This window comes from Rhinopithecus roxellana, chromosome 6 (genome assembly GCF_007565055.1).
Source record: "Rhinopithecus roxellana isolate Shanxi Qingling chromosome 6, ASM756505v1, whole genome shotgun sequence".
Lineage (NCBI taxonomy): Eukaryota > Metazoa > Chordata > Mammalia > Primates > Cercopithecidae > Rhinopithecus > Rhinopithecus roxellana.
In genome coordinates, this window is record NC_044554.1 from 61,970,750 (window position 1) to 61,997,171 (window position 26,422).

Sequence of the window (26,422 nt, forward strand, 5' to 3'; positions counted from 1 at the left end):
CAGGTAATAACTCTCCTCACTCAACAGTCAGACACAACTCATACTTACGTATCTTAGAGCTCTCAGCCTTTCCTTTGTTAAATTCAGAATGTTCATCAGTTCACAAACCATGAGTTTGTTACTATACTATGATTACCTCACATGCCAGCCAACATTTGTTTCAAAAGCACTACTGTCTTTATAATTCAGTACCCATTTTTGCAATTTAAAAAATGTTATTGCACTTTATGAATGGAAAACAGAAATACAAAAGCCTACCAGTAATATTAATCCACTTGAAACAATAATGGGCATCAGATTAGCCAGATGAAGAAAATTTCAGATACTAGATTTAACTAGTTTAAGTATAAATGAAATGCTGAGAAAACAGTTTTTAAAATCACATCAAAAGGCAAAAATAAAGGAGCCAATTATAGATTTATTGACTCTCACCTCTAAATTCACCCTTTTTGTCTCCTCTTTGAAAATAGATTTGGGCCCTTTATTTTTCCTTTACCAGCTGGCACGATGTTAAGCTGTGTCAGTAAGAGAGGGCAGGAGTCATCGCAGCAAGTAAGGGTTTTTTGTCATTGGGTTTTTTTGTTTTTGTTTGGCTTCTTGGTTCAGGTATGCTTGGCCTGCATGCTCTTGCAGCATACATAGCTTCTCTAGCTCTTCATTCCTGCCATACAGGTTTCCCCAGCATCAGGCTCCAGCAGCATATACAGCTTCAACGCCCAGTTCCTGTGCCTGATCAGCTTCTCCAGCACCAGGTTCCTGCATCTGAATGTAGACTAATTATGGATATTTTTGCACTTACTCTCTTGACAATCAGCAAGGCTGCTCAAACTAATGACTTCAACTGAGTCTTTCTTTAGCTAAGATAAATTTTCCTCTATTTTTTTCCTTTCATTTCTATTTTTTTTTCTAATCCCTTTCTAGACCTATTATTAGGTAGAAGGTGCAGGGCTGCTATATACAATTATGCAGGTTGCACAGTGCACTACAAGTCCCACTGAAGAGTGAAGGCTGAAATTCAGCCTGTGTCTCACCCATCAAGTCCTGAATCCCGGTCAAAGAGCATCATCTGCTCATTAAGCCACGTGTCCTGAAGGTGAGAAGGTGGACCTTCTGGATCAAGGCTAGCCTCCATGTTCAATTTTTCATTAATATTTTCCTATCTTTTTGCTTTTGTTTAGATTCCAAGTCTTTTTTCTATCTATACATGTAACTATAGAATAAATACATATGTATATGTAATTATATAAAAACAATAACTTTTGTGGGATCTTCATCATAGTCCAGTACTTTGGGCCTAGGCCCAAAATAATAGGTTATTGGTCACCTAGGAGCATCAGAATTTTTAAAAGATTCGCAAGTAATTTGAATGTGCAAACTGCTGTCAGTCAATGGTGCACAAGCTTTTCTGCTCAAGTACCCTCTAAATTAATTTTGAAAATCTATGCACATCCTCAATATTTTTTGGTTGCAAAATGTTTCATACCTTATAATTATCGCAAAGGTTGTGATTTCCAGTGTACTTTAATTTTTTTTTTTCTTTGAGACTGAGTCTCGCTCTGTCACCAGGCTGAACTGCAGCGGCGCAATCTTGGCTCACTGCAACCTCCGCCTCCCAGGTTCAAGGAACTCTCCTGCCTCAGCCTCCCGAGTAGCTGGGATTACAGGTGTGCACCATCATGCCCAGCTAACTTTTGTATTTTTAGTAGAGACAGGGTTTCACCATGTTGGCCAGGCTGGTCTCGAACTCCTAGCCTCAACTCACCTGCCTTGGCCTCCCAAAGTGCTGGGATTTCAGGCATGAGCCACCACACCTGCCCAAATATTGTTAATTTTTAATAGTTGTTATATATGCTCTTTTAAAAGCATCAATAGAATAAAAATACCATCATCTGTTTTTTAAATGAACAGCCTCTTCTTATACAGTCAAAAGTTTATATTATCTTGGTTTCTCCTTAAACTTCCCCCACAGACTTTTCCAAAATGTAATATACTTATATGCTGGAAGGTCTTTCATTTTTCACTCCATATGACTTATTTGAGATAATGCCATGTAAATTAAGATTAAGCTTTTTTTATTTCTCATCATGAGATTCCAAGTGATTTTAAAAATTTCTTCCGGATGTTATTATCAATTTCTTTTTTTCTTTTTTTTTTTTTTTTTGAGACGGAGTCTCGCTCTGTCGCCTGGGCTGGAGTGCAGTGGCCGGATCTCAGCTCACTGCAAGCTCCGCCTCCCGCGTTTACACCATTCTCCTGCCTCAGCCTCCCGAGTAGCTGGGACTACAGGCGCCTGCCACCTCGCCCGGCGAATTTTTTTTGTATTTTTTAGTAGAGACGGGGTTTCACTGTGTTAGCCAGGATGGTCTCGATCTCCTGACCTCGTGATCCGCCCGTCTCGGCCTCCCAAAGTGCTGGGATTACAGGCTTGAGCCACTGCGCCCGGCCTATCAATTTCATAAATATATTACTGACCAAAACAATATAAATATATTAAAAACTTTGACAGATAATGATTAAGTATAAAGGTATTAGAGATGATTCTCAAAGACACGTGTACTTTCAAAACCATTATCTCATGTATATATGAATAAATATCACTGCTAGAATCAAATGGGATTCAACATCAACTATATAGTTATTTTTTAATTTTTTTTTTTTTTTTGAGACACAGTCTCACTCTGCTGTCCAGGCTGGAGTGCAGTGGCATGATCATAGCTCACTGCAGCCTCCAATTCCTGGGCTCAAGTGATCTTCAAGCCTCAGCCTCTCAAGTAGCTAGAACTACAGGAGCACAACACCACATCTGACTAATTTAATGTTTTGTAGAGAAGAGGTCTCGCTGTGTCACCTAAGGTATTCTCCAACTCCTGGACTCTATGATCCTCCCTTGCTCACATAAATAAATACAAGGCAAGAGAAGGAATTTCTGTTACTACAGTTTGAGAATCCAAAACCTGAAAACCCAAAATCAGAAATGTTCCAAAATCTGAAAACTTTTTGAGTTCTGACCTGACACTGCAAGAAAATGCTCACGGGAGCATTTCAGATTTCAAATTTCAGATTAGGGATGCTCAATTGCTAAGTATATATTAACAAAATGCAAATATTCCAAAATCCTAAAAATTCCAAAATCCAAAATACTTCTGGTCTTAAGCATTTCAAGTAAGGGATACTTGACCTGGACTGTTCCTGTACTGCTAATTTTTTTTTTTACCACCTTCCAAATTATACGCCAAAAATCACGTAATGAGCTATCATTAAAAATTATTTATGATCAGTCCAGGTGTGGTGGCTCATCACGCCTGTAATCTTGTTGTTGCTGTTGTTGTTGCTGTTTTGGTTTTGTTCCTTATAAGAATCTAATGCCTGATGATCTGAAATGGAACGATTTCATCCTGAAACCATCCTCCCCGCTTACCCCCATCCATGGAAAAACTGTCTTCCACAAAGCCAGTGCTTGGTGCCAAAAAGGTTGGGGACCACTGAACTAATGAATGGCTAAACACAATGTGGTATATCAATACAATAGAATACTTACCAGCCATAAAAACGATGTAGTACAGATACATGATACAATATTGATGAACTTTGAAAACAATATCCTAAATGGAAGCCAATCACAAAAGGCCATATATTATATGATTCCATTTATAGAAAAAGTCTGAAACAGGCAAATCTATAGACACCAAAAGTAGTTTAGTGGTTGCTCAGAGATGGAAGAGTAAGTGGATAAGAGCCAAAGGCTACAGTTTTCCTTTTGAGATTATGAAAATGTCCTAAAATTGACTGCAATGGGCTGGGCACGGTGGCTCAAGCCTGTAATCCCAGCACTTTGGGAGGCCGAGAAGGGCAGATCACGAGGTCAGGAGATCGAGACCATCCTGGCTAACACGGTGAAACCCCGTCTCTACTAAAAAAATACAAAAAACTAGCCGGGTGAGGTGGCGAGCGCCTGTAGTCCCAGCTGCTCGGGAGGCTGAAGCAGGAGAATGGCGTAAACGTGGGAGGCGGAGCTTGCAGTGAGCTGAGATCCGGCCACTGCACTCCAGCCTGGGTGACAGAGCAAGACTCTGTCTCAAAAAAAAAAAAAAAATTGACTGCAATGATGGTCACATTTGTGAATGTATAAAAAATCCATTGAATTGAATACCCTAAAGTACAAGAATTGTATGGTATTTAAATTACATCTCAAAAACACTGTTACATGAAAAAAAAAAAAATCAACCAACAAATAATTATGTTCAAAGAATTAGAGGAAATGATCCCTATCTTAAAATTAATCAAAATACAGATACTCAAAAACTATTAATCAGATTCTGTAATAAACTGCCCTCTAGAAATTTTTCAGTCTCATTAAAAATATTACCTATAAAATCATAAATAACTTCATAATAAAAATTGTTTAAAACTCAACAATTTAAATAAAAAGCTTTCTATTGTTACAAGTCTTTCCCAAATACAGTACCTCCACCCTAGAGATAACCAATTTCACTCAAGGTACTCTCAGATTTTGCTGAAACTCATTGAAAAAAATACAGAATGGACTTAAAACTATGTCACTAATATGACATTCTGAATATGGCCAATATGACACCTTACAGTCCTAAACCAAAACTGCACTAAAAAGAGAAAAGTAATCAAAATGGCCAGTTAATTCACTCACTTACTCATTTAATAAATATCATGCTTGGACTACAATGATGAAGGAAAATTCCATACATTCTATGGAGTTTTTGGTCTATTTGGGAAGATAGCTATTAATCAAGTAATTATACATTTTAATACAGGAATAATTACACATTTTAATACAGGAAGCTGGGCACAGTGGCTCACGCCTGTAATCCCAGTACTTTGGGAGGCCAAGGCAGGTGGATCACTTGAGGTCAGGAGTTTGAGGCCAACATGATGACACTCCGTCTCTACTAAAAATAAAAAATTAGCCAGGTGTGGTGGTGCGCACCTGTAGTCCCAACTACTCGGGAGGTTGGGGCAGGAGAATTGTTTGAACCCGGGAGGCAGAGGTTGTAGTAAGCCAAGACTGCACCACTGCACTCCAGTCTGGGCGACAAAGCGAGACTCCATCTCAAAAAAGAAAAAAAAAGTTGTAATTACAAACTGTAAAAAATGATAGATAGGTACTCGTTGCTATGAAAACATTTAACTGTAGGGCCAGGGGAGTGGGTGCCAGATCAATGGGGAAAGGGGGGTCAGGCAGGATTTTCTGAGAAAGTGACATTTTAGCTGACAGCTGAAGAATAAACAGTAGTTAGATTTTATGACTTTTCTGATGTAACTTCTTAATCAAAAGGGAAAAGGGAAGAAAAAGGACAGTGACAGGAAGGGAAAACAAACATATCCGGGGTTGTTTAAAGTAGCTTATTATAGAATTTCTATGTATATAAGACAACTTCCTTAACAACAAATACATAGGTGATATTGGCCATAATAAATATTAGTCATACTAAAAAAAAAAAAAGTAGGAATATTTTTAAAGTATTAAATACTAACATTTACAAAATCAAAGTTTACACCAAACCCAAGTATCTTCTTTCTAGACCTACATCTTCACAGAAATATAAGATTCCATAAAAGTTATAACAAAAAGGTAGATAATTTAAAAATCTTATTATATGAAGGGAAATACTATACTTAAAGATTAAACTCTCAATTTTCTTTTTTTTTTTTTTTTTTTGAGACTGAGTCTCACTCTGTCACCCAGGCTGGAGTACAGTGGCACAATCTCAGCTCGCTGCAACCTCTGCCTCCTGAGTTCAAGCAATTCTCATGCCTCAGCCTCCCAAATAGCTGGGAGCACAGGCATGCACCACCACGTCCTGCTAATTTTTGTATTTTTAGTAGAGATAGGGTTTCACTATGTTGGCCAGGCTGAATTCCTGACCTCAAGTGATTCGTCCACCTCCACCTCCCAAAGTGCTGGGATTACAGGCATGAGCCACTGCACCTGACCAACTCTCAATTTCCTAACCTTATAAACAAGTAAGTCTCAAAAGAAATGTGCAAATCACTAACAAAACCAAAAGTAAAATCTCATTTTAACTCTTAATAAACATTTAAAACAACTGCTTAACAATCATTTTTCAGCCTTTTGGCTAAGATCAAGAATAAAACAACTGCTAACAAATCATGTTATAGTTAGTTGACCCTTGAACAATGCGGGGCCTAAGGGCGCCAACTCCCGTGCAGTTGAAAAAGCCATGTATGACTTTTGACTCCCATAAAACTTAACTGCTAATAGCTTACTGTTTACCAGAAGCCTTATCAGTAACATGAAGGGCCAATTAACACATATTTCATGTGTTACATGTATAACATACTTATTGTATTCTTACAATAAGCTAGAGAAAGGAAAATGTTATTAAGAAAATTAAAAGGAAGAAAAAAATATTTACTATTCATTAAATGGAAGTAGATCATCATAAAGGGTCTTCATTTTTGTCATCTTCACGTTGAGTAGGCTGAGGAGGAGAAAGAGAAGAGATCGACCTTTCTGTTTCAAGGTGGCAGAAGCAGAAGAAAATCATGTATAAGTGGACCTGCAAATTCAAATCCATGTTGTTCAAGGGTCAACTGTATTTATGTTCCACAATTCTTTCCCATCAGATAGCAAGAGTAAGCAGTTAATGAAGGAAAACACTGAGCAAGAGACAAAGAACTCTGGGGATCAAGTCTTACGTTATTACATTAATATAACCATGAGAAACTCATAGGCCTACAAGATATAACACTCTATTTCAAAAGAACTAAACACAGAAAGATTTCTGCTTTTGAATATGACGGAACAGTCTGTAGCAGACCAACACTCCCTCTTGAATAGAAAACTTGTATTAAATAGGGAGAAAGTTCTTAAAATATCAGAGACTTTCTGAGGTAGCTAAGAACTCACTGAAGACTTTCTGAGGTGGCAAGAAACTCACTGAAGGGTATCTCACATTCTGTGCAGCTTTCCCTTTCAAGACATGTCACCTATTTCTTTAATGGCACAGGACAAGAGGCTGGGAAGCCAAAAAAGGACAGCCACTAGGAGGCAGAGAAGTCAGCAAAGTTTTTGGCAATATCATGGGAGTAGGGGGACAAAACTTGGTAGCTAAGTCTTGAGGAGTCAAGACTCCATTGTGAAAGAAGGCACAGAAGAACAAATCTGACACTCAGTACTGATTTTCCTCTTGAGGGATTTGTCAGCTTTTAAACTGCACATAGCAAAAGGCTAAAAAGCCAGCAGAAAGCAATTAAAAAGGAAGAAGGAGCTTTTAAAACTCTCATGGGTCTGGAGAAAAAAAAAGCTAGAGAAGCCCTAAAAACACCCAATCTCTTAACTGAGATCTAACTGAGATCTCTAGGGGACTAACAAGTTGGAAGCCAACTACAGGTAGAACAAGGCTTATAAGGCTGAAAACCCAACCTCAAGTCAGCTCAGTCCTTGACAGTTGCAGTGATCTCTACCTGCCTGCAAGAAGATGGGTGAATCCGAAGATACATGAATCCTATCTGGGGAAATGTATCATTATAGATACAAAATTTGTATCTAAAATTCTGCACATAGTGTCTGGCACTCAATCAAAAAGTTGCCTAATAATAATTATTAGTATTATGTTATTATCCACATATAATAATATATATAATATACAATATAATATATAGTTAACATACATTAATATACAAATATATTAATTATTATCATTTGAACTAACAAGATGCAAAACCAAAAGGAAAAAGATGATGGAAACAGGCCTATAGGTGATCCAGATACTGGAGTTTTCAGACACAGACTTTAAAGCAATTTGATTAATACGCTCAAAAAATACATGACAAGAGACTTTCACATGAGAATCAGAATCTATCTTAAAAAGAGAGAACCAAATAAAAATTCTAAAACTAAAAAATACTATAACTAAAATTAAGAATAGATGGGATTAAAAAGCAGGTTGGACATAGTTAAATACAGAATAAATGAACTGAAATACAGTCAAGTAAAAACTATCCAGAATGGAGTAAGAGGAGGAAAAAAATTATAAAAATAACAGAAGAGAGCAGGAGACACACAGGGGATGATAAAAAGTATAATAAAGGTTTAATTGGAGTCACAGAGGAAAGCAGACAAAAATAGGGCAGAAACTATTTTTAAAAGGTCAAAATTTTTTCACAACTGATCTCATACTACAAACTCAAGAGGTGCCAGAAACTTCAGAGTACAAACAAAACCATTCTTAGGTGCATCACTGAAAAGCTGTTTAAACGTAAAGAAAAAGAGAAAGACAAAAAGAAAGGCGGCTGAATAAGAAAGTCACAATACCTTCCAAGAAGCAACAATAAGTCTGACAGCTGATTGTGCAACAGAAACAATGGAAGCTAGAAAACAATGAACTGAGACCTTTAAAGTGCTTCAAGAAATAACAGCTAATAACTGCGGAACTCTACAGTCAGTTAATATAGTCTTCCAAGATGAAAATAAATGAATTTCAAACAAGCAAAAACTGAGAATTCAGTACCACCAAACTCCCCAAAAGGAGCTCTTCAGACAGAGGAAAATTAATCTCAGATGGAAGCATGTAAATACAAAAGGAAATAAAGAACAATGGAAAGGGTAAATACTAACTGTACAAAATAACAGTCTCTGGATTTAAATGTAGACTTGAAATGCATGGCAATGACAACATGAAAGCAGGAGAATGATAAATGCTATTAAAGTTTTCTAGGGTCCTAACAATGTCTGAGATGTTTTTCAAAATCTTAATGAATATGCAACTCTAATGTACCACAAGAATGCTTGTGGTAATCCAGTGTAACCACCAAAAGAACAGTAACAGAATATATAACAAGCTATTAAAGGGAGGAATAAAACAACATTTTTTAAAACACTTGATTAATTCAAAAGAAGGCAACAATGGAGAGAAAATAGAACATAAAACCAGTACGACAAACAGAAAACAATAAAATAGCCATAAACCCAAATTTATCAATAATTATATTTACTGTTAATAAGCTAAACACACTTTAGATTTAATTAAAAACAGGCAAACAAAAATCCGTTTATTCTTAACAAGAAACAGACCTCAAATATAAAGCTACAGAAGCATTAAAAGCAAAAAGGAGAGGGAAAGTTATACCACACAAGCAAACAGTAGCCAAAATAAAGCAGGTGTGGCTATACTAAGACGACTTTGAGGCGAGAGACAAGTGTTACTAGAGATAAAAAGGGACATGTTATAACGATGAAGAGTCAATGTACTAGAAAGATATGTTTGTATGGGCCTAGTAATATGACTTCAAAATATATAAAGCATACAGTTTAGTTCTGTATAGAACTAAAAGGAGAAATATACAAATCCACAATCACAGTAAGACACATTTAACACTTAACCTCAAGACACCTCTCTGTAATGAATAGAAAAAAAGGCAAAAAAAATTTAGTAAGGATAGAGAAGATTTGAACAACACAATTACACAATTTACAAACTTGAACTTAACAAAGTACATAGAAGACAGTAGTTAATAGCAGAATGCACAGTCTTTTCAAGGGTACATAAACATTTATAAAAAGGCTGAGCTGTAAAAAAGTATCAATAAAGGTCTAAAAACCATCCACAGTGTGTTCTCTAATCATAGTGAAATTAAGAAATTAGTAACAGAAACATAACTAGCAAATCCCCAAATGTTCAAAAAGCAATACACTTGTTAAAAAAAAAAAAAAAAAAAACCCACAGGTCAAAGAATAAGCCAAAATAAAATTTGAAAAACATTTTTGCATAAATGACAATGAACATGTAACATACCAAAACTTGTGGGATACAGCTAAAATGCGTTGAGAGGAAACCCTACACTCTTATGACTAAACATAGCCTAGTTTTCCAATTATTATTAACTACCAATTCAAAATATAAGTTATGTTAGGGTACTTTAATCTAATTAACTGCCATTCAGTAACTTTTTAAATGACAGATTTATATTAGACTTCTTAAATTATTACTAGTTAATGACTATAAATGATATTTCCTTTCTCTTTGTATACTTTTTAAAACATGGATTAATCTTAATAAGTAACATTTCATCATAAGCAAAACCCATTCAACAGTATCTTTGTTTATCTACAGTATAAATAAATATATATATAGTATTCTACAGAATGTTGCTTTGACTTCACAGATTTTTACAAATATTCATAACCAAGTCATGAAGTTCTCACTAAACAACAAAAAAATTTTTTTCTAACTGAAACATATCCCCAATGTGCAAAGATGTTAAGAAATATTTTCTTCAAAAGTCCCCCATATTAATAGATGATAATACTGCTGGACTTCTCAGAGCTTTATCTGACCACTCCTTAATACGCAACAATGTACAGAATCAGCCATTCACAAAACAAGCCCTGGGAAATCCGGTAGTAGAGAAGATACCCGGATGAATTATCCTAAGATTGAACCTATAAAGACCTAAAAATTTTATAAATTTTCCACTCTATCGTCCCTTATCAGAGATTTCTAACAAATGATATTATAAACAAATAGTAATTAGGGATCTCTAAATTCTCAACTGTTCATTCTTTGAAACATTTTATACATATTAAAATGTCTATTATAAATAGCTGTATCTCTATAGACTATGTAAAGTCTAGAAAATCTTTCATACTTCCAAAAATGATTTTTGAATGACTGAAATACAGCAAACTCATTGCCACAAGTGGCTGAAATGTATCTTATTTACATGTAAAACATCACAAAGTCTTTGTATCAGGCCAAAAATCATTTATTAAAAACCTATTTAAATATTTACCTAAAAGTTAATGCAAATAATAGGACCATTTACCCATCTGCCCCAAAAACTGTACATAAACCTCTCAACATTTATTTGATCAAGATAAAAAGTATTTCTACATAAGAAACTGATGCTCAGAAAAGAATCATAACTTGCCAAAAGTCACAAATATCTAATTCTAGGAATCAGCTCTGCAGACTCAAATTATCATCCTGAGTCTACCTAATACATGTCTTCCATCCTGAGTGTTTTTATTTTTCTGAATTTCTAAGAGTCCCAGACTGAAAAATACAGAACTTTCAGTGGCCAGTAGGTTCCCAAGCAAGGCCAGTGTCTTTAAATCTCAGTTTAAGATAGGGAGAAAAGGAAGAAAAGGAAGGGCATAATAGTCTCCAGTCTCCTGGGAGTTGTGTGCCTCCAAACCAGGGGTTCACAAATTCTAGGTTGCAGGAGCCTACAGAATTATTGTAACAAGATCTCTCAAATCCATTTGCATAAGCACCATTATCTGTACACCAAATACATAATAAATTTCATAAATATGTTCTATTTTCAACCATATGTGATTAATAAAATCAAAATTCACTTAAAAGCTAAAATAAAGGGATAGAGGACAAAGAAAAAAGTTATTGGGAGCATTATCACTTTTGAATTATATAAGCAATCTCTAGACATCTCTAAGGACCTGTCTCTGATTTAAACATGTTTTCTTCCGAATTACCAAGGATAATGCCAAAATGAACCCAGAGTAGTCCACACAGATAGAAGGAAAATAAAACTGGTATCTTTAATCCAGCAACTCAACATCTAGGAATCTATCACCAATGAGTTCAAACTTTTTTTCCAGGCTATGCGCAGTGGCTGTAATCCCAACACTTTGGGAGGCCAAGGTGGGCGGATCACCTGAGGTCAAGAGTTCGAGACCAGCCTGACCAACATGGAGAAACCCCGTCTCTACTAAAAATACAAAAAATTAGCTGGGTGTGGTGGCACATGCCTGTAATCCCAGCTACTCGGGATGCTGAGGTAGGAAAATTGCTTGAACCTGGGAGGCGAAGGTTGAGGTGAGCCAAGATCACGCCATTGCATTCCAGCCTGGGCAACAAGAGCAAAATACCATCTCAAAAAAAAAAAAAAAAATTTTCTGTAAAGCAAAATTACCTCATGACTCATAATGGTCAAACAACAACAAACACAAATGAAAATAAAATAAAGCCACAAAGCCTAAATGTCTAATAACAGGGGACCAATTAAACAAAATGACATAAAGTCATTACATGGAATATAATGCATCCATAATAAATAAATTTTGGCTGGACACAGTGGCTCACACCTATAATCCCAGCACTTTGGGGCACTGAGGTGGGAGGATCGTTTGAGCCCAGGAGCTGGAGACCAGCCTGGGCAACATAGTGGGACCCCATCTCTACAAAAAATTTAAAAAGCTAGCCAGGTTTGGTTGGCTTGGTTGGGTATGGTGGCTCATGCCTGTAATCCCAGCACTTAGGGAGGCCAAAGCAAGTGGATCACCTGAGGTCAGGAGTTCAACACCAGCCTGGCCAACACGGTGAAACCCTGTCTCTACCAAAAATAAAAAAATTAACCAGGTGTGGTGGCGCACTGCTGTAATCCCAGCTACTCAGGAGGCTGAGGCACGAGAATCGCTTGAACCCAGGAGGCGGAGTTTGCAGTGAGCCAGGATGGTGCCACTAAACTCTAGTCTGGGTGATAGACCAAGACTCTGCCTACCAAAAAAAAAAAAAAAAAAATTAGCCAGGCAGGATGGCATGTGTCTGTAGTCCCAGCTACTTGAGAAACTGAGGCCAGAGGATCGCCTGAGCCCAGGAGGTCGAGGCTGCAGTGAACTATGATCATGCCACTGTGACAGAGCAAGACCCTGTCCCTTAAAAAAAAAAGAAAATATAGAAGAATATTTAATAACATAAGGAAATATTTATTATTTGTTAAGAAGGAAAAAGCAAATACAGAACAGTAAACAGAGGACAATAGTAAATTGAAAAACATATACATCTACAGTACAAGATCTGGAATGATAACCAGTATTTAAAGGGTGACTAGTGATCTTTAGGTAGTGTTATCAAGGGTAATTTAAATTTTGTTTCTGCGGGTCCATATTTTACAAATATTCCATAACAAACGTAGAGCATTTTTTACATCAAAATATATATTAAAATATATATAAAGTATATTTTAATATATTATATAAAAAGTGTCTTTTTTCTTTCTCAGACATGGGGTGTTGATGAGGTGCTGTCTTTTTCTTTTGTAGAGACGAAGAGGAAAGAAAAGAATATATATACACACTTACATATTTTTTATGTAATAATATATAAATATGCATACATGTTTTATGTAACAAAAATATATAAATATTTATATATTTTTTTCCTTTTGTAGAGATGGGGTATTACTATGTTGCCCAGGCTGGTCTCAAACTCCTGGCCTCAAGTGGTGGTCCTGCCTCAGCCTCCCAAAGTGCTAGGATTACAGGCATGAGCCACTGTGCCTAGCCTATATTCATTTTCAAATGTGAAATTTTAAAATTAGTTTTAAAAATACTTGAAATAAATTCATCTTCTATTCTAGTTGTCAAATCATAACATTTGTACTCTGAACCATGAATCAATCACATGTTGACACAAGGTACTATTTTAAGTACTATTTAAGTAATAAGACTAACAGGAAAAAGGTAAACACACTTAAAAATCTATCAGATTTTATCATCTAAATTATCTGTCATTCAATAATATGTAAACAAGATAAGAATTATTCTACACCAATGAAATTTCCTAATATGTAAAAAATACTTTCAAAGTTTCTCCCAGTTCTCATGAGTATACTAAAATCTTACACATCAAGATAAAATCTATTTTTCCATCTCTTGCTGGTCTAACCTTAGAGCACTTCTTATCTGTACTCTCAATTAGACATGTACAATAGCCATGTATAATAATGAGCAGCTTTCGTAACAGAAGAAGTCAAAAGGCCCAAGATGAGAACCTTATCACCTACATTTTCTTCCTCCTCCTCATTATTATTATTATTGGAGATGGGGTCCCACTGTGTTGCCCATGCTGACCTCAAACTCCTGGGTACAAATGATCCTCCAGACTTGGCCTCCCAAGTGCAGGGATTTCAGGTGTGAGCCACCCTGTCCTGCGCCTCTTACATTTTCAACTCTTAGACCTGGGCAAGTTAACTTACCTCTCTGAATCTCACTTTTCCTAGCTCTAAAATAGAATGATAACATTTATCTCATAGGGTTTTTGTGAAGACTACATCAAAGAACACATGCTAAATGCTCAGTACAGAGCCTGAAGAATAGAAGGCACTCAATAAGTGGTGACCGTTATTAAAGTCACAATGCAATAGTTTTTAAGTCAGAAAACTTGTCAAGCCTCTGAAAAACTGTATGACCCTGGGCAAGCTACTTACCCTGTATGGACCTCAGTTTCATCTTCTGCAAAACACACACACATATATAATACCTATCTTACAGGTATGTGCCAAGAATTAAACAAAACTGTATACAAAAAGCATCTTGCATATATTAGGTGCTCAACAAATTGTAGCTAGCATCATTATTAGGTACAAAAATAAACATTTGAGTATAGGGATTAGCAGTTTACAAAATATTTTTATGTATACGAGTATATGTAATTCTATGAATTATTTAAATAAGTGTATTTAATTCTTAAATTAGGTGTAAATTTCAAAAAAAAGTAAAATACAGGCAATCTCTTCTAAGCACACAAAAATAAAAGGCCTTTTTTTTAGTCTAAAAGTAAAAATGTGTTCCCTATAACTGGATCCGCTTTAACATTTTTAAAGTCCAAATAAATCAAAAAGAGTTGAAAGGGGAAATGTTTATTTTTTCTGCCTCTGGAAGAAGGGAAAAAAAAATTCTAAGTCCTTAGAAAGAAAACAGAGATAAAATTGTTCAATTTTTTTTAATGACTTCACATTTCTTTACACAACTAAAATGTAAGTGCCTTTAATACAAGAGCTCTTAAAGTTCTGATTTCCTGTACTATATATACCTTTGTGCAGAAGCAGTAAAACACTATAGTTAAAAACCACAGACTGTGGAGCCTGACTACCTTGATTCAAATTCTGGCTCCATCGTAGCTGTGTGACCTTAGGCAAGTTTTAACTTCTCCCTACCTGTTTCCAACATCTGGCAAATGGAGATTCCTCTTGGGACTGTGGTAAGGATTAAATGAGTTAATACACTTAAAAATGTTCATCAGAGAGCCTAGCAAATGGATGGCACATCACAACTGTTTACCATTTTTGTTACAGATTTATTACTGCCACCTCAAAATGCTTGTATCTATGTCAACAAATACGTGCCACTTTGTGGACAATTTCAACAAATGTCTACCTAAAATGAGACCTGTTTAAGAAGTACCTTAATACGGTTTCCACTGCCAATAAAGATACAGCAATTGCTGCTAGAGAGGATTTTAGGGCAAAGGTAAGTAAAGTCAATCCCTTTCTTACATCTTCTGTCACACAGAGGAGTAACATCTTTGCTTGCTAATAGAAGTTCAGAGCCAAGAGTTTTATAATTTAGGCATGACACACACCAACCCAGCAGACACAATATTCTCCAACATGTCATAAAGATTAAATAAGATACAGTAAATGGAAGTGTACGAAAGTTACATGTGTATTAAATACTATTTAATGTATGTACTTGAGAAAATTGCAGCAATGTATTTCTCCAATCTCATATTGTTGCTTTCTAACTCCAAAACTAGTGTTCTGCCCACTGCAAACCAGGGGCCAGAGTAACAAGACACAAAGTCAGATTAAAGTTGCCATCCCACTAAATCATTTCCTGCTTGAAATGTACTTTCTTAAAATGTCTGTACAACAGATAACGCAAATAGTACTTGTATTATCCAAGTCTCAGGCCTACACTAAAAATTTAAGGAGTGACATCCTGGAAATAGGCCAATTCAAGACCAGAAAAATGTCTCTACAATTAGATCAAACAATGCCACACCAATTCCCAACTGTCCATAATCCTAGCCTGAGTATAAAAAAAAGCTGAATAACTTCAGATTCAAGAACATGATAATCCAGAATATCAGAGGTCAAGTACACAGGGCCACATTTCAACTCCAAGTACATGGCTGGAATGTTTACCTGGCTCACTCCCAAACTGAAAGTTGGGTTTCAGCATCAATCAGGGATATGGCCATGAATAGGCTACGCAGGCCAGATCAAACCACAGGTCACTTGGCACCCTTCATTGGGCCAGATCCTACTGAATGCCAACCCTTGACCTGGTGAATAAAACGGGAGGCTGGCAGTCAAGACAGATTCTTCCAGTTGCAGCTCCATTTTGAGATTCTTCATTGATATAACCAGTGAAATCAAATTTGGATAAATGTGAAGAATTTCTCAAATAAAGGTGGAAAACTTACTTGAGTATGCTTCACAGATCTAGCCACTTTTTTGTTTAGCAAAATATTCAGTAAAATACATTATTCATTAATTTGTTTTGTTCATAAAATCGTTTCGGTCCTGTGAAATGGTCAGAGGGACAACTAGCACTTTTCTTCAGGATCTGCACAGCTCTTAAGCCTTTACTAAGCCAGTTTCTCCACTAGCACGTAAAATTGGAGTTAGATTTGCTCCTCCTTTCAAAGATAAGCCAAAGATAAATAAGATACCATGTAAGAGTATTTTCAGCATTTCAAAAGGAACTTACTAGAGAGAGAGAAAAAAAAAAAACCCTAACAATGCAACTGAACTCTTTTTTAACACCTAAATCAGGGATCAAGACAAAGCCGGTGTTGAAAATCAAATTCATTAAAGCCAGATTTTTCTATGCTTGAGTTTCTGTGTTGGGAAACGGGTCTGTGTCTATAAAAACCCATCTTCTAATGAGCTGTAATACTGAAATTCTTCGGTAATGTCACTCCTTCTCACTCCCTATCTTTTTCAGAACTTCCAGGCATTAAAGACAACGTCTGCCAATTCTACAACTTCTCCCCGCCTGCTAGGATTCAGATGGATTCCACAACTTTTCAGCCTTCCGTGACTTTTAACACTACTCTAAAGCGAATTACTTTTAATGACTCCACTCTGGAATAGGCACTCCTCGGCTTTACACTTTGTCCCGGCAGCGATCGACTGAACGACATGTCCCGCGACGCCGACCACCTCGGACGACCTCAGACATTCGGGGTAGTTTGCAAGCGGGCCAGGCCCCGCAAGCTCGGATTCCTGCCCCACCTCCCAGAGCCGCCCGTCCCCTAAGCCCTCCTCAACCTCAACCCCCAAATCCCAAGCGCAGAACAACTGGGCTTCCGGTTCTCCTGTGCGCGCCCCGGATCCACCACACACCTCGCCCCTTCTCCCTGGGCTCGCTCTCAGGACCCTAACCCCTTCCCGAGCGGGGCCGAGCAACGCTCTCAGCAACTGAACTAAGACTCCGGAGGCCGCACGTCCCCCTCAGCAGGCCCCGCCTGGGCCTCTCGGCTCGGCTGCCCTCCATTGCACCCCTGGCCCAACAGTGCTGACGCGGAACAGTGGGACAGCACGAGCTCCGGGCCCGGTACTTACTCGGGAAGGTAGGTGGAGGAAAAGGAGCTCCACTTGTGTAGCGCGTAGGGGAGAAGCCGGCACTCGGACGCCGCAGCGACAGCTCCGCCGGCCGCCATCTTGTCAGCACCGTAGCGGCCGCCACCGACCGCTGGCCGCGAACGGAGGAGCGGAGGGGGCGTGGCCTGCTCTTAAAGGGGCCGCCGCCCTCCCCGGCCGTCTGCGCTCCCTGCCCCGCATCGTTACCCGGGCCCAGCTAGGGCCCACGGTCCTATCTCGGGGTTTTCCACGTGGCTCGCTCCTTGACGGCCGAGCGACACTGGTGTAAGCTCTTCTCTGGGGCTTGGAGGGGAATGGCGCAAAGGACTTTTCTTACAAGCATAGGTAAGGACAAGCCAAGATGATTACGAACAGAAACACATTGTAGTTATGGAGCAGAAAGGGAAAATAAGAAGACCAAGTTGGAAAAGGCACGCCTGTGCGCTTTTGGAAGCCACCGCCCTCGCCAGTTTGTAAGTCCTTTACGGAAACAACACTGAAAGGAGCTGGAGGGCGGTAGCTAATGCATTGTCCTCCTGGAATGGTCCTGGTTTTAAATGTCTTGTCCCCGCCTTCCAGAGTCAGATGGAGACAGGAAAAGGAAATGGTCCCGTGTCCTCCCACCCTGTTTGGTTTGCAGTCTGTGATGCCCTGCATTGTAAACATTTCTTGTGATCCGCGTCCTACTAATCTTGTGGCATTGGTTTCCTCGGGAATGACGTTCACCCACAGACCGAGTTGGGAAGCTGCGTGTCATCATTTTTTCAGTTGGCAAATCTGCCCACTTTGAACTGACATAATTGTAGCCTAAAAGTTCAGCGAGAGAGAAGTTCAGGAAAAAGACTATTCCTTCTTGTTAGAGGGAACAGCAGCCCTGAAAACCATATGGACATCACACCAGCTTCTTATAACAAAAGGAGCACTTGGTCTAAATATCTGGCAGTTTCAGATAATATTCTCATCAAGTACCTGTTTGTCGTAGTTACGCATATTTATTCCTTGGCTTAGCCACTGCAGTTACCAAAGAGTATGTCTTTTATTGTCTAAGAGGTTAGACTCCTGAAAGCCTGGACAGTGTCATAATCTCCACCTGAAGAGTGGAAAAATTCAAGCAGACTTTCTCAGGAAATGGCCAAGTGAGTCAAAACACCTCAATAATTGTATTCTCTTCCAGTTGTAATCATTAACCTGCCGAAACTCCCTCAAGTCCTTTCCTGACTTCCTGTTTCTATAGGTGGAAATTTAATGATAGGCTCTACTAGGATATCAGATCAAAAAAGCCAAATAGAAAGGCCAGGCTGGGCACAGTGGCTCACGCCTGTAATCCCAGCACTTTGGGAGGTACAGGTGGGAGGATCACTTGAGCCCAGGAGTTTGAGACCAGCCTGGTCAACATAGCAAGACCCCCATCTCTAAAATAACAAAAATAAAATAAAATGAGAAAGGCCACAAATACGTTCACCTTTAAAATTACATGTGCTTGGCCAGGCATGGTGGCTCACACCTGTAATCCCAGCACTTTGGGAGGCCAAGGCAGGCGGATCACCTAAGGTCAGGAGTTCGAGACCAGAGTGGTCAACATGGTGAAACCCCGTCTCTACTAAAAATACAAAAGTTAGCTGTGTGTGGTGACATACACCTATACTCCCAGCTACTTGGGAGGCTGAGGCATGAGAATCACTTGAACCCAGGAGGCGGAAGTTGCAGCGAGCCAAGATCACACCACTGCACTCCAGCCTGGGAAACAGAGTGAAACTCTTGTCTTGGAAAAAGAAATAAAATACAGTAAAATGAAAAATTACATGTGCTCTGTGTGCTGCAGCAGGTTGGAAAAGTATGTGTTCCTTAAGGGAATGCTGTAACCCTAGTGACTTGGGTTGGGAGCTGCCAGAGACAATGGGAAAGGGCCAGAGAATGTTAGCCCCAGAGAGGATATGGTGGTTATCTTTGGAGAAAATAGACACTTTAAAGGGGAGGAATTAACTCACTCCAATTCCTTTGGGCCCCAGATTTTCTAATTCCGCTTCTTACCTTAATGTAAGTCAAGTCCTTGTTCTTTTCCAGACATAGTTCCTGAGCAATCTTTTTAAAAAACACATATTAACTAGTTCTTCTTAGGCTTAAATCCTTTTGGTGACTTTCAGCCCCCTTCTAAACTGTTTAACAGAGGCCCTTCATAATCTACCTTGATTTTTCTCTCCGGCTTCCCTCGCCCCCACCCCCCATCTTTCTCCTTTGCACTTTTGACATCTGTCCACTCACTAGCACACTGAATTTGTTCCCATAGAGTCCATGTTCTCTGTAGCCTCCAGGGCTTACTCTAAGCCAGGCTTGAAATATTCTTTACCATACTTTACCTGGCTAACTCCAGCTCATCCTGTAGACTATTTGGTCCTGGAAATTTTTTTGGTTTTCTTTTTTTTTTGAGACAGGGTCTCACTGACTCTGTCACCTAGGATGCAGTGCAGTCACATGAACATGGCTCACTGCAGCCTTGACCTCCTGGGTTTAAAGGATCGTCCTGCCTCAGCCTCCCATGTAGCTGGGACCATAGGCAGATGTCACCACACCAAGTTACTTTTTTGATTTTTTTGTAGACACAGGGTTTCTCTCTGTTGCCCAGGTTGGTCTTGAACTCCTGGGCTCAAGCGATCCTTCTGCCTCGGCCTGGCCTCCCAAAGTGCTGAGATTACAGATGTGAGCCACTGCGTCCGTCCGAAAATCTTTCTTCATCACTTGCTTTGGGATTAGGTGACCGTTTTCTTCATTTTTTTTTCATATGCAAGCTAACACAAGATAGGTAACATTTTTTACATTTCTCTTAGCACTCTAAGTTTCCCTCTTTATCTTTGCACACATCACAATATATTTTAATTTCCTCTTTATTTCTCTTTCTCTCTAAATGATAGCTCCCATGAAGATAAGAGTCATACATACCTTGTTCACAGTTGTATCCTCAGTCCTGTTGATGTGTCTAGCAAATAGAAGATGTTCAGTAAATATTTATCAAAGAATGAATGAATAATGCTAAAAGAGCTTGAATTAGAGACTTTTGAGTTGCAAAGGAAAAAAAAAATGCCAGCACTTCTCAGACTACAAACCTGTATCCCAGAGGTATAATTGCTACTCAGAAGGTAAAGACACAGGATAGTGTGGCTTTCCTGCATCACAAATTTTATAAATGGCAAAATAATTTAAAGCATTCTTATGTTAACATAAATACAGATAGTTATATTATGATACTGAGCCGAAAATTTTTTTAAATGTTAAGAAAAGAACTTTATCTGAGGAATGCAAATCCTTTTGAGGCCCAGAGAGGCATTAAAGTGAAACAGTGATCCTGTCCTTCTCCCCCACTTTTAAGCTGTGTATTTGTCTCTTGAAACTGCTTACTATTGCCACACAAGCTAAACAGTAAGCTACAGATTAATGCTGCACCAGACATTATAACCCACATCCTATAGTTTCATAATGTATAGCCAATCATATCTTGTTTTATTTTAATGTAAATTCTTGGTAAATAACTCAGGAACTGCCTCATCTTTCCCTTTAAAAATCCATTTGCAACTGCTGCTACTCAGAGTGTATATTCAAGGCAACTTGAATCTATGTTCCCGAGTTGCGGTCATCAAGCTTGGCCCAAATAAACTCCCAACTTATATTAATTTTGCCTCAACTTCTTCCTTTTAGGTCGAACATCTAGAGTAAGTCAGCAGGATACAGAGTGATTCCCCCACACACCTGGTGTTTCCCTCTGAAAGCAACACTTGGTACCATTTTGAACTCTCCTCCTTCAGAAGCCTCGTTAGGTGTTTCAGGCAAGTTCTCCTGAATGTGGACCTCCCACTCTTGGGTTGAAGGCCCAGACTTTATTTGGGCTGTTTTTTAAACCCTTTCTTTCCTTTAAGTGTGAGGGCTTCGGTCTCTGTCTTTGGACAGAAGATCCGGGTAAAGAGCTCTGCCCTTTTCCCCGCTCTGTCTTACAGCAGAGGTGCAGGTCATGGTTTTTCTGCCTCTGCTTCAGAACCAGGGGTTTGGGTCAAGGTTTTTTCACCTCTGTCTCACAGCAGAGGTTTGAGTGAAAGAACTGGCAGTTAGGCACCAGTGGTTTCATTTTATATTGTATGCCTTTGAGATAGCAGTTGTTTACTATTGCTTGAAAATTCTGAAGTAGTCTTTAATTTTAACCAATTCCTGTTAGTTCCTAACTGAAATGTATACCCCTTTTGCTCTTCCAGATGGACGTAAGATGAGGGTCTGGTCCCCCATACCTTGAGGACTCTGTTGCCATCTGACAATTAGAGACAATCCAATTGTCCTCATCCTTGAGGACTCTGCTACCATCTGACAATTAGAGACAGTCCAAGACATGCCACAGTTTGATCCTAAACACATTCCTGGCTTTGGTCACTTTTGAAAAGTTCCTGAATTATGAGAAATCAATAATAAGTGTTCAAAACCTGAACACTCTTTTTAAAAATACCTGCTGGAATTACATATACAATTTATGGGGTACTCTCTTGTAGTGTCTGGGAAAGTAGACCCATCTAACCTGGAATGATCATAGGCAACAATGACCAAAAATGGGCATCTTTTGATATACCTAAAGTAATTTATTTGTACACACCATTGGAAAGAGCTGGTTTTAGAACCAGACATGTAAATATGAGACTTACTTCCACTGGCACCTAAAAACTTCTAAAAGAAATCCTGAAAGAAGAAATCACCTTCATTCAAGAGGTAAACAAAGGGATATTTGAAACTATTTAAAAAGACTTCGGAGTCTTTCTCCCTTTCACCTCCAGATCCTCCTTTTCCTTCCAGCGCTGTGATCTGAACTCATCCCTTTCTGCTTCTTCCCTTGGCCTCCATACATTTCTTACGCAGAGATTTTTTAAAATTTCACAATGTACACATTTCCTTCTCAGGGGAAATGAATTTAAATTTAGAGCAGAAGGAACAAGTAGAACAACAACAGAACGGGAATAAGACTGCTGAGACTATAAAAATGCAGATCCAACAAAATTTTTTCTAACCAGGTCTAGTGAATGACACTGTGATGTGGTCTGGCTCTGTGTTCCAACCAAATGTCATCTCGATTTGTAATCCCCATGTGTCGGGGGAGAAGCCTGGTGGGAGGTGATTGGATCATGGAGGCAATTTCCCCCATGCTGTTCTCATGATAATGAGGGAGTTCTCACAAGATCTGATGGTTTAAAAGTGTTTGGCAGTTCCCTTTCTGGCTTTCTCTGTCTTGCTGCCTTGTGAAGAAGGTGCTTGCTTCTCCTTCACCTTCCACCATGATTGTAAGTTTCCTGAGGCCTCCCCAGCCATGCAGAACTGTGAGTCAATTCAACCTCTTTTATTTATAAATTATGCAGTCTCGGGTAGTTCTTTATAGCAGTGTGAGAATGAACTAATACACACTGATTTATTGACCCACTATCAGACAGTACCCTTTAAATCTTATCATGTCTTTAAAATGCTAACATTCAGGGAATTAGCTAAGCAGCATTCCAGATGAGATCAGATCTAAAACAAGATAAAATCCTTAAATGCTTAAATTGCCTGCTTTGGATTCCCTGCAAGATTTACCAAAAAACAAATACACAAACAAAAACAAAAACAAAGAAAACACTCCACCCAGCGATAAAATGCCTAGGATTTGGTGCTTTCACCACTGTAAACTGAGTTCAATTGCTGGCCAGGGAGCTAATCTTACTTGTTTTAAAGTATTGTATGATTCTTGACCATTTGGGATACCATTTGTAATTGATCCTTATCCCTTCCATGGACAACTTTTGATTTCCTGTCTTTTTCCATTTGTGGCACATACAGACCATTTGGGCCTTCATGAGCACTCAGCCGAGAAGCTGAGATCCTAGAAATCATGGCCAGACAGAAATGTGAATTGTACTTCACTTGTGGCTAAACTCCTTTCTTTGAGCTGTCTTTGGGGTGATTCTGGGTCTTGTGAGGACTGTGTTGCACCTCCTTTGGAGATGCCCCATGCATCCTTGGTTAAGTCATAACCTTGATTAAGGCTTGCTGGTTTTGGTGAGTCATTTGGAAGCATACCTTTTTTTTTTTTTTTAAAGTTCAGAAGCCGGGAATAACAGCTATTTGTGCTGGCTAATACCTGATAATGAGAGATTTGAAAAGTTTTTCTTTTTTTTTTTAATTTTACTTTAAATTCTGGGATACATGTGCAGAATGTGCAGGTTTGTTACATAGGTATACATGTGCCATGGTTGTGTGCTACACTTAACAATTGTCATCTAGGTTTTAAGCCCTACGTGCTTTAGGTATGTGTCCTAATACTCTCCCTCCCCTTGGCCCCACTCCCTGACTGGCCCCAGTGTGTGATGTTCCCCTCCCTGTGTCCATATGTTCTCATTGTTCAACTCCCATTTATGAGTGAGAACATGTGGTGTTTGGTTTTCTGTTCCTGTGTTAATTTGCTGAGAATGATGGTTTCCAGCTTCATCTATGTCCCAGGAAAGGACATGAACTCGTTCTTTTTTATGGCTGCATAGTATTCCATGGTGTATATGTGCCACATTTTCTTTATCCAGCCTATCATTGATGGGCATTTGGGTTGGTTCCAAGTCTGTGCTATTATAAAGTGCTGCAGCAAACATACATGTGCGTGTGTCTTTATACCAGAATGATTTATAACCCTTTCAGTATATACCCAGTAATGGGATTGCTGGGTCAAATGGTATCTCTGGTTCTAGATCCTTGAGGAATCACCACACTGTCTTCCACAATCACAATGGTTGAATTAATTTACACTCTCACCAACAAGTGTAAAAGCTTTCCTGTTTCTCCACAGTATTGCCAGCATCTGTTTGCTGACTTTTTAATAATTGCCATTGTAACTGGCATGAGATAGCATCTCACTGTGGTTTTGAGTTGCATTTCTCTAATGACCAGTGATGATGAGCTTTTTTTCATGTTTTTTTGCCACGTAAATCTCTTCTTTTGGAAGTGTGTGTTCATATTCTTTGCCCACTTTTTGATGGGGTTGTTTGTTTTTTCTTGAAAATTTGTTTAAGTTCCTTGTAGATTCTGGATATTAGACCTTTGACACATGGGTAGATTGCAAAATTTTTCTCTCATTCTGTAGGTTGCCTGTTCACTCTGGTGATAGTTTCTTTAGCTGTGCAGATGCTCTTTAGTTTAATTAGATCCCATTTTTCAGTTTTTGCTTTTGTTGCACTTGCTTTTGGTGTTTTAGTCATGAAGTCTTTGCCCATGCCTATGTCCTAAATGGTATCGCCTAGGTTTTCTTCTAGGGTTTTTATGGTTTTGGATTTTACATTTAAGTCTTTAATCTATCTTGAGTTAAGTTTTGTATAAGGCGTAAGGAAGGGGTCCAGTTTCTGTTTTCTGCGTATGGCTAGTTTTCCCAGCACCATTTATTAAACAGGGAATCCTTTCCTCATTGCTTGTTTTTGTCAGGTTTGTCAAAGATCAGATGGTTGTAGATGTGTGGTGTTATTTCTGAGGTCTCTGTTCTGTTCCATTGGTCTATGTATCTGTTTTGGTACCAGTATCATGACGTTTTGGTTACTGTAGTCTTGTAGTATAGTTTGAGGTCAGGTAGTGTGATGCCTCCAACTTTGTTATTTTTGCTTATGATTGTCTTGGCTAGGTAGGCTCTTTTTTGGTTCCATATGAAATTTAAAGTAGTTTTTTCTAATTCTGCGAAGAAACTCAATGGTAGCTTAATGGGAATAGCATTGAATCTATAAATTACTTTGGGCAGTATGGCCGTTTTCATGATATTGATTCTTCCTATCCATGAGCATGGAATTTTTTTCCATTTGTTTGTGTCCTCTAATTTCCTTGAGCAGTGGTTTGCAGTTCTTGAAAAGGTCCTTCATGTCCCTTGGAAATTGTATTCCTAGGTATTTTATTCTCTTTGTAGCAATTGTGAATGGGAGTTCACTTGTGATTTAGCTCTCTGTTCTCTATGATTGGTGTATAGGAATGCTTGTGATTTTTGCACATTGATTTTGTATCCTGAGACTTTGCTGAAGTTGCCTATCAGCTTAAGGCGATTTTGGGGCTGAGACAGTGGGTTTTCTAAGTATATAATCATGTCATCTGCAAACAGAGACAAGTTGACTTCCTCTTTTCCTATTTGAATACCCTGTATTTCTTTCTCTTGCCTGAGTGCCCTGGCCAGAACTTCCAATACTATGTTGAATAGGAGTGGTTAGAGAGGGCATCCTTGTCTTGTGCCGGTTTTCAAAGGGAATGCCTCCAGCTTTTGCCCATTCAGTATGATATTAGCTATGGGTTTTTCATAAATAGCTGTTACTGTTTTGAGATACGTTCTATCAATACCTAGCTTATTGAGAGTTTTCAACATGAAGAGCTGTTGAATTTCATCGAAGGCCTTTTCTGCATCTATTGAGATAATCACGTGGTTTTTGTCATTGGTTCTATTTACATGATGGATTACATTTGTTGATTTGTGTATGTTGAACCAGCCTTGCATCCCAAGGATGAAGCCATCTTGATCGTGGTGGATATGCTTTTTGATGTGCTGCTGGATTCGGTTTGCCAGTATTTTATTGAGGATTTTCACATCAATGTTCATCAGGGTTATTGGCCTAAAATTTTCTTTTTTTGTTGTGTCTCTGCCAGGTTTTGGTATCAGGAGGACACTGGCCTCATAAAATGAGTTAGGGAGGAGTCCCTCTTTTTCTGTTGTTTGGAATAGTTTCAGAAGGAATAGTACCAGCTCCTCTTTGTACCTCTGGTAGAATTCGGCTGTCAGTCCGTCTGGTCCTGGGCTTTTTTTGGTTGGTAGGCTATTAACTACTGCCTCAATTTCAGAGCCTGTTATTGGTCTATTCAGGGATTCCACTTCTTCCTGGTTTAGTCTTGGGAGAGTGTATGTGTCCAGGAATGTATTTCTTCTAGATTTTCTAGTTTATTTGCGTGGAGGTGTTTATAGTATTCTCTGATGGTAGTTTGTATTTCTGTGGGATCAGAGGTGAGATCCCTTTTATCATTTTTT

The 26,422-nt window shown here is 38.6% G+C and overlaps 1 protein-coding gene across 3 annotated transcripts in view; it reads right to left on the minus strand.

Moving 5' to 3' along the window:
- The window catches only part of MKLN1 (muskelin 1), a 169,263-nt gene extending 151,340 nt beyond the window's left edge, over positions 1-17,923 (minus strand). For 2 of the 3 annotated variants that reach the window (XM_030932520.1, XM_030932519.1), the window contains exon 1: positions 17,371-17,923. In XM_030932520.1, coding sequence (XP_030788380.1) covers positions 17,371-17,468 — 98 coding nt within the window. In that variant the 5' untranslated portion in view covers positions 17,469-17,923. The remainder of the gene's footprint in view (positions 1-17,370) is intronic. The other variant, XM_030932521.1, reaches the window with a different exon arrangement.
- Positions 17,924-26,422: the final 8,499 nt, after the last annotated feature.